The 9321-nt window shown below is 43.0% G+C and overlaps 1 protein-coding gene across 1 annotated transcript in view; it reads left to right on the top strand.

Annotated features, from left to right (window-relative positions):
* Window positions 1-1272: 1272 nt before the first annotated feature.
* The window catches only part of CHN1 (chimerin 1), a 207905-nt gene continuing 199856 nt past the window's right edge, over window positions 1273-9321 (top strand). Inside the window, exons 1-2 of the mRNA XM_045480260.1 lie at window positions 1273-1440; window positions 1573-1768. Of these exons, the coding sequence (XP_045336216.1) occupies window positions 1750-1768 (19 nt within the window). The 5' untranslated portion in view covers window positions 1273-1440; window positions 1573-1749. The remainder of the gene's footprint in view (window positions 1441-1572; window positions 1769-9321) is intronic.

The following is a 9321-nucleotide window of genomic DNA, read 5'->3' as shown; positions in this document are numbered from 1 at the left end:
TTTTCTTGAGTTAACTGACATGAAACAAAGGCTTGGCTCCTCCTTCAACCGGCTTTTCTTTTTCTCCTGATGCTAGAATCTGCTGTGAAATGATGATGAATTAACTGTGGTTCTATTTGTAGTAGCAATTTTCATTTTTTGTAACGATTTGATCCTCAAGATACATTAAATAGAAGGTATTTATATAATGTTCTTAAAAGAATTAGTTGAGATTTGAGAGAAGCAGAAAATGACATTAGGGAATCTGAGGAACTGAAAGAGGAAAGATGCACGTAGGAAGAAATGAGAGCCAAAGAGAAAATCTACATGATTAGATACTGAAACAGTATCAGATCTGTAAGAGAAACAAGGAAAGGAGGGGCATTTTTCTACACAGGGAACAAACATAGCAAGTAGAGAACGCTGAATTTTTGAATACGTTAAATGAAAACGGCACCAAAACACCACTACCGAGCTTTTCAAGAACATCTTCTGGCTGGTAATCTCAAGGCGTTACACGGCTTTTTGTTAATTAAGGCAAAGACAGAGGCGAGCAGAGAACATCACAGAAAGATGTTGCCAGTGATTATCAGATAAATGCAAAAAGCTCAGGGGAACACTCTTTTGTGGTAAAGAAGAGGTGCCAATCGGTGACAAATGTTGATTTTTCCCGAGGCAATATCAAAGAGGTGTAAAGTAAAAGGAAGAAAATTAGGTTTAAGCATTGGCCTTGTAACAGATTATTTTAGGCAATTCCAGATGCTTTTGAAACGACCCCTGTTTCCTCAGTTACGACAACCTGAGCAGTAGCCCCAGTGGCTCTAAATCCAAGGGGAGAGGAAGGCAACAGCCAGGGTCTCCACTGGACTCCAGGCTCCCTTCCCGAATCCTATAGCTTCAGGTCACGGGCTCCAGACTCTCCGTTAACCCCGCGGGCGCCGGGCGGGAGATTTATCCTCAAACGAACCCGATCCCCGGATGCCCCTGGCTGGGGACGTGTATTCAGGGAGCATCCTCCTGCCACTCTTCCTCTTTCGAGTAACAGCTCAGGGTTTCTCCCCTCCGCGCCTCCGCAAATCCCATTCAAGAAAAATGCCTGGGATTTCGCCTAAAACGCCCCCGCCCCCGCCGGGCTCCGGGAGGCCGCCTCCCGCGCGACCCGGGGCGGCTCCTCCGGGCCCGGGCCAGGAGGGGCGCGCGCCCCCGGCCCCCGCGCGCGCCCGTTGCCATGGGAACGCAGCGGGTTCGGCCGCCCGAGGGGCAGACACGAGGAGGCGCAGGGGCAGATCCGGTGGGAGACGCTATCGCAAGATGGCGTCTGCGAGGCCGCGGGATGCGGAGTGAGCGCGCCCCGCCGGGGGCCCCGCGAGGCTGCTCGTCTCCCCGCCGCCGCCGCCGCCGCCACTGCGGCGCCGCCTCTCCGCCTGCCATTGCGCCGCGGCCGAGCCTCCCGCCTCGCAGGTATCGCCGTCCGCGCGCGCGCTCCGCGCAGTGCACAGATGGCAGCGACAAGTGCCGGCTCGCCTGGGGCTAGCGGGTCTGCCCCTGTGCGGGTGCGCCTGACAATAACGCGTAAATAACTTTTTCTTGCAGCGGCCCCCAGCGCCCCGGCCTGCAGCCTCCCCGCGCGCCCGCGCCCCACCACGCCCCTCCGACTCCCCGCTCCCTCCGAGGTGTGACCGCTTCGGGCCGATGCGGTGATCTCCGGCCGGCCTGGGCGGAGCGCGTGGACTGGCGGGCGGCGGCGAGCACTTGGCGAGCGCCTTTACAATGGCCCTGACCCTGTTTGGTAAGTGCAGCCCTCGGACCGCGCCCCTGCAGGTGGGCCGCGCCCGGGGTGGGGGGGCGGGGGCCCGGGGCGCCCGGGGAGGGGATGCCGCGCGCGGAGTCGGGCGCGGGCCGGGGCGGCGGAGTTGGGGCGCCTGGGGCGGCGGGCTTGCTCCCTCGCGCCTCTCCCATTGTTTCCTCTCCAGGCAGGGCCGATGGGCGTGTGCTCCCCTGGCCAATTCTGGGCTGGGAGTCTCTGAGGTCCTGGGTGTTTTGTCAACGGAGGATTCTTTAAGATGCCAACTTGGGAGAGAAGTTAGCTGGTTGTTTCCAAACCTACGTTTATCAAGTCAGTAAATAAACATCCTGCAAAGTTTATTTATTTTGAACAAGATGTCTGTGCATCCCAACCTCCCCGGAATTGCCAAATGCACGTATTGAGTCTTATTGGATTTGGGGGGTGATTTTTGGAGTCGGCATATTTCGTTGGAAAGAAGAATAAGTGATGAACTGAGTAGTTATTAAAATGGAAAATGTTTGTTCTAACAAATACGGAAGCAGACAGAAGAAAGTTGGTTTCTGGAAGATAAGTGATCTCGGGAGAATAACTTTGAGTATTTTAGGAAAGATGTTATTTCTATGATGTAATTACTGCAACACTATTGTTTCAGTGGTTAAGATTTCAAGGTTTTTTGTTGTCTTTTGTTTGTTTGTTTGTTTTGTTTTTTTACCCTGGAGTATGTAATGACAATGGGCTGGGAAGAAGGGCTGAAAAGATACATTGTTTCCTATTACAGAAACAGTCTGGTACACATGTACCTCCCCTTAAGAAAACTCAGTATGTGAAAATTTAGATGTTCAAAGTAGTATGATATGTACTGATATATAGTACTATGAAGCTGATAGCTACGAGGATGGTCTTAGTAAGTTACTCATAATATCAAGTTGCCAGTTACGTTTTAATTGCGTCATTTGATCAAGCACATTGTAGGCATAATATACCACAAATGCTTTTTCCTGTAGATAGACTGAACTAATCTGCTGGAATCAAAACGTTACATTTATTTAATCATCTTATTTTATAAATTAAATTAGATGCAGGGAGATTATTTTCGAAGGTCACATGGCCCTTTTTTGGGGCAAAACTGAGCCCAGAACACAGTTTGCCAGTCTACACTATGTTTACTTTGCCAAAATACCCACAGTACTAGAAATGACTTTTCTTATTTGGTGTTAGTTCTCTTTAGATGCTTTAAAAAATGTTTCTTCTTTTTCTGAAAGAAAAATCTCACTATTGTTTTCCAATACCTTGTGTCTAATCTGCATCGTTTAGAAGAAGCATTTTTTCTTAAGTAGGGACTCTTTGTACAAAATTTAAAAATGGTGGAAGGCTTAAGTCATAATTGATATTTTCTGTCGAAGAAGCATTTCTCTTACACTGTTGTAGCTAATACATAGCAGTAATATTTCCAGAAGTAAATATCCCCTTAAACTGTGTTTTTTTTTTTTTTTTTACTAAATTCATTTTCCTTCCTAAAGAGTCTGCATTTTCGTTGTTTTCAAAGGTAAGGTTTACAAATCAACCACTTTTGAATGCTTGACGTTCTCAGTGAATAAAACAGATAAATTGGGGATAAGCACAGTGAGTGATAAGGTTCTTTTAAAAGGCTTCCTAAGTTATTAAATCTTTACTGAAGTAGAGATGAGGAAAAGAAGGGCACGGATTTGAGTTCTAGAAGCAGATAAACCACTCTCACCCCTCAGAATCCATAAAGTGTCTTTAAAATTTTAAAGTCAACTTGTGCAAAAATAGAACTCAATTTACAAAATCTAATTTGGTGACAATTTTTAAGCATATTTTCCTGTTACAAAGCAAAGTGCACCTGTGTGCGGAGGCTGTTTTCCTGTAATGATAGAGTGGTAGATGTTCTCAAAGGTTCATTGCACACGACTCCTCAGTCATCTCCTCTCTTAAAAATGTAGATTCCTTCGGCCACAGAGCCACAGAATCTGCATTTCTAGAAGGGGATTTTAAAAGGATTCCCCTGCGGGGCACCTGGGTGGCTCAGGTCATGATCTCACAGTCCGTGAGTTCGAGTCCCGCATCGGGCTCTGTGCTGACATCTCAGAGCCTGGAGCCTGTTTTGGATTCTGTGTCTCCCTCTCTCTCTGCCCCTCCCCCGCTCATGCTCTGTCTCTCTCTCTCTCTCTGTCAAAAATAAATGTTAAAAAAAAAAAAAGGGATTCCCTTTTCTGCCGCTCTCAAGTTTGAGAGCTATTGTATTAAAGACAAATATGAGATTTTCTCAAATTTGCCCAATTCAAAATAGCCTTGGTATATATTAAAAGCAGTCCCCAGGGGCGCCTGGGTGGCGCAATCGGTTAAGCGTCCGACTTCAGCCAGGTCACGATCTCGCGGTCCGTGAGTTCGAGCCCCGCGTCAGGCTCTGGGCTGATGGCTCAGAGCCTGGAGCCTGTTTCCGATTCTGTGTCTCCCTCTCTCTCTGCCCCTCCCCCATTCATGCTCTGTCTCTCTCTGTCCCAAAAATAAATAAACATTGAAAAAAAATAAAAAAATAAAAATAAAAAAAATAAAAGCAGTCCCCAACAGTTAGAAGAAATGGGTTTTTATTAAAAAATTTTTTTTAAAAAATTTTTAATGTTCATTTATTTTTGAGTGAGAGAGAGAGCGAGAGAGAGCATGAGAGGCGGAGGGGCAGAGAGAGAAGGAGACACAGAATGCAAAGCAGGCTCCAGTCTCCGAGCTGTCAGCACAGAGCCTGATGCAGGGCTCAAACCCACAGAGTGCAAGATCGTGACCTGAGCTGACGTCAGAGGCCCAACTGACTGAGCCACCCAGGTGCCCCTAAAAAAATTTTTTTTAATGTTTATTTATTTTTGAGAGAGAGAGAGAGAGAGAGAGCAAGCCAGGGAGGGGCAGAGAGAGAGGGAGACACAGAATCTGAAACTGGCTCCAGGCTTTGAGCTGTCAGCATGGAGCTGACACGGGTCTCAAACCCACAAACCTCGAGATCATGACCTGAGCCAAAGTTGGACACTTAACCAATTGAGTCACCCAGGTGCCCCAAAATGGATTTTATTTCGGAAGTTACAGTTGACCCTTGAACAACATGACCCTTGAACAACAACATTAGGGGTGCTGATTCCCCACATAGTCCAAGATCCAAGTGTTAACCTTTCATTCCCCCAAAATGCAACTACTAATAGTCTGTTGTTGAACAGAAGCCTTACTGATAACAGAAGCAGTTGATTAACATGTATTTTCTATGTTACGTGTATTATATACACTACACTCTTACAATAAAGTAAGCAAACGTTATTAAGACAGTCATAAGGAAGAGAAAATACATTTATAAGTACAGTACTAGTTTTATTGAGAAAAATCCTTATATAAGTGAACCCATACAGTTCATATCTATTGTTCAAGAGTCACCTGTACTACTTTTTAACTAGGTTAGTCAGAAGTACCTCCTGTCCCTTTATATTTACTCTTAATAACCAACTTACAGCAGAGGAGCAATGAGGTATTAAAGTTCTGTGAGACGATAGTGAGGAGAAGATAGGAACAAGAAACTGCACGAACGTAACTAAACAGTCATCAAAGTCAGAGCTCAGTAGGTTTCTACGAAAGCCCTAACCACTGCCAGGATCCCATCTTGTGCATCTTGGGTGTGTTAGTTGGTAAGGTGAGTGTCTTATGTCAGCTTGGGCTCCTGGAGAGAAATACCATAAACTGTGTGGCTTACACCCCAGACATTTATTTCCTGAAGTTTTGGAGGCTGGGAATTCTAAGACCAGCATGTCTGTAGGAAAGGTCTCTGGTCTTTTCTGCGGGCACTAAACTCCTCTGGAGAACTGCATCCTCATGGCATCATCTAACGTAATAACTCCCCAGAGGCCTTGTTTCCACAAATACTGTCACCTCGGGGGTTAGGGCTTCAACGTAGGAATTTATTGGAAGACACAGTTCAGTGCTTAGCAGCCAGCAATAGAGTCTCGTTTTTTTTTTTTTTTTTTCTGTTTTGCTTTATGTTTTACATTTCCATTCAGGTTTTTTTTTTTAATCATTGTAAAGAATATTCTTTTTATGGGACATTAGTTAGCTTCATTTTAAAAAATGAGAGCCACTAAAATGACCCAATACAGTTTTCCATTTATATACGTTTAGCATATAGTATGTTGTAGCAACTCAGAATACCTGTCAAATTAGGCTGAAGTGTAAAAACTGTCGTATCTCTTATAGTCACTATTAATCACCTTTGCTGTTTGAAAGGATATTTTGGTGCAAATTTCTGTTTTATCTGTGACAAAAGAACCAGACCCCAATCCTTCCTGATTTTGTGGCTCATTTGGGAGTTGAAAATGTGCATTTTTGGGAGTTCAGGAATTTGTTAGCATTTTTCTCCCCTTGTAGATGACTAGACCTCTCAATCATCAGCACCAATACAAATAAGTTTTAAATCCTCAAATCCTAAAAATAATCCAAATATAATTCATGCTTTGCTCACTCACCTTGCTCATTTGTCCAACATACCTCTATAGCACGATCAAGAGACATGGCCCTGTCTCATTAGAGCTTACGTTCCAGAACTGTAGTGTAAGCTACGGACTACTTATCTCCAGTAGGATTCGTTAGAACGTCCCTGACTGGGAAGCACATGTTCTCCAATTATTGCTGGGCCAAGAGGAAATTCTCAGATCATCTAATTTAGGACTTTCTAGCTGGTCTACCTCACAGAACTCCCTGACTGGCCACACCAGTAAAACCCTATTTGACAGAGCTGGGTGAAAAAGCATCCTGCCAGGTTATCCTTTGGCGGGAATGTCTGTCATTTATAGCTAAATGGGGCTGTGGTTTACAGCTCAAATGCTAGGAACTCAGTGACAGTCCAGCTGGGCTGGCTAAACCCTGAATAACTCTCTTCCCTGTCTGTGTAGAATTAGCTTTGGCATTGCTCCCCTCCCCTTTCTTTTTTCTTTCTTCTTTCATTACCTGTCACTGTCATCACTGCTGTAGATCACTCCTAATACTTAGGATTTCACTGTAATTTCTGACCTTTCCACAGACTTTTATACCGTCATAGAAACCTTTTTATTATGCTGCCGGACACATCTGCCTTTGGGCCTCTTTGTAGAGATCCTTCGGAGCAGTTAAATGGTAATGGTGTATTCTTTGTGATGCAGTTAGGAAAATTTTGATTTTCTGTGACTGCCCTGACATTAAAATTGGTTGTTTTTTTTTTTTAATTTTTTTTTGATGTTTTAATTTATTTTTGAGACAGAGAGAGACAGAGCATGAGCAGGGGAGGGGCAGAGAGAGAGGGAGACACAGAATCTGAAGCAGGCTCCAGGCTCTGAGTTGTTGGCACAGAGCCCGACGTGGGGTTCGAACTCACGAGGTGTGAAATCATGACCTGAGCTGAAGTCTGACGCCCAACCGACTGAGCCACCCATGTGCCCCTAAAATTGGTTTTTAAAAAGACAAATCCAGGGGCGCCTGGGTGGCTCAGTCGGTTAAGCGTCTGACTTCAGCTCAGGTCACGATCTCGCGGTTCGTGAGTTCGAGCGCTGCGTCGGGCTCTGGGCTGATGGCTCAGAGCCTGGAGCCTACTTCCGATTCTGTGTCTCCCTCTCTGCCCCTCCCCCGTTCATGCTCTGTCTCTCTCTGTCTCAGAAATAAATAAACGTTAAAAAAAAAAAAAAAGGACAAATCCACTATGCATCTTCAGTATGATTTATTTGACCAAAAGCCAATTTTGTAGGCATCTCCACTTGAATACACTCTCTGCTAAACATTTTTATTTTTCGGACATTGCTCATCAAAGAATATGAGAGGGAGTTACCTAAGCAGCAGTGGTGAGATCAGGTCATGATCTCACGGTCATGAGATCGAGACCCCTCTCGGGCTCTGTGCTGATGGTGGAGACTGCTTAAGATTCTCTTTCTCTCACTCTCTCACTCCCATTCTCATTCTCCTTCCTCTTCTCCCTCTCCCTCTGCCACTCTCCCTGCTCATGCTCACTCTCTCTCTCTAAAGAAAAATCGCCATCCTTATTTAAATGCTTGTGCATATTCTCTTCCTGATATCAAAAACTTAATATTTCACCTTTAAAATTTTTCTCTTGATGTGTGGTGACTTGGTATAATGCAAGAGAGATAAAAGAATTATAGTTGCTATAACTCTGATAGTTACCATCTGTGTACAGTGTAAAAAGATTATTGGTAATGCTGTCTTTTGAGTGACATTTGTCCCTGCAAGTAACAGTCCTATAAGCAGCCTGATCTTTGAAGATAGAGTGATATGTATAATTATAAAACTTTGACGTATTTGTCAAGAAGAGTTGCAATTTCTTTTAGATCAGTATTTGTCCACTTTTTTAAAAAAAAATCACCCTTCATAAGAAGTTTTAGGCATTTTTTTCTTAATTGTTTTCTTCGTGAAACTTTAAAAGCAGAGGTACACTGTTTCTTTACACAGTGTATGTGTATCTGCCTTACGCACAAAAAGAGTGAGGTTTTTGATCCCCAAAAGCTAATTTTTTCTCCCTTGAAAACAAAGGTTACCTTCAATGAGAATACATGTTTTAGACTAATCTAAAGCAATCATAAGAGAAATAGGCAGACAAATACTGTTTGGTCATGCTTTGTGTGGCATATAATAATAGTTCTGAAGGAATGATGTTAGTAAAAGAAGTTATACATTTTTCATTGGATTGGGTTCACCCTAAGAATTAAGTAAACTTCATTTACTGTCATCTGGAGAGCAGCCATAAAAAAGGTTTAGGGAAATCTTTATTAGGGAAACCCCAGGCTGGGTTTTGTGTAGCTTTTGTCCAAGTCCCTCTAGTAATAATATCCTTTGATAGAGATATTTGGTGTTTTCTCAGTCTTATATAAAATATCAGTAACAGCACCTTTAAAAAACTTCATTTTTTGTCCACCATATATAAATGAAGTCACTGAACTTTCCTTGCAAACCCAACTCAAGACAGGTCCCTGAGCCTGGCCTTATGACCGAATTACCAGCCATAAGTCATTCTTACATAGAAAATGATTCTTAAAAGCTTTGATTTTTATTTATGAATATAGTCTTACTATCCTTAAAAAAACAAAATAGGGAGAAATTAAGAAACAATGGTGTGACTGTGTTTTACACTGAAAAGTCATATAGAATTAAAAAAAAAAAACCTGTCTAATAAAATAGAGTTATAAATATACTTTCTTAATTTGGCTCCTTATTTCTAAAAACCATAATGAATGCTTTGTGAATATACTAAAAACCACTGCCTTGGGTATGTTAAAGGGTGAATTTTATGGTATGTGAATTCTATCTCAGTGAAGCTGTTATTAATTTAAAAATTACCTGGAGTAAGGAGGCCAGATTGAATAGAAGAAAGGTTTACATACGCTAAAAAACAGAAATTACTATTTTTAAAATAATGGTTTTATATCCAGGAATGTTTTAGAAGTGTTCATGTTTTTAGACAGTTTTTTTTTTCTTTTATTCTCCAAGAATCAAAAAACAAAGTCAAAAATTGATAGCTTAAAAATGCC

Source organism: Leopardus geoffroyi, chromosome C1 (assembly GCF_018350155.1).
Source record: "Leopardus geoffroyi isolate Oge1 chromosome C1, O.geoffroyi_Oge1_pat1.0, whole genome shotgun sequence".
Lineage (NCBI taxonomy): Eukaryota > Metazoa > Chordata > Mammalia > Carnivora > Felidae > Leopardus > Leopardus geoffroyi.
The sequence above is the reverse complement of the archived record's forward strand: the minus strand, read 5'-3'. Positions and strand labels throughout refer to the sequence as shown.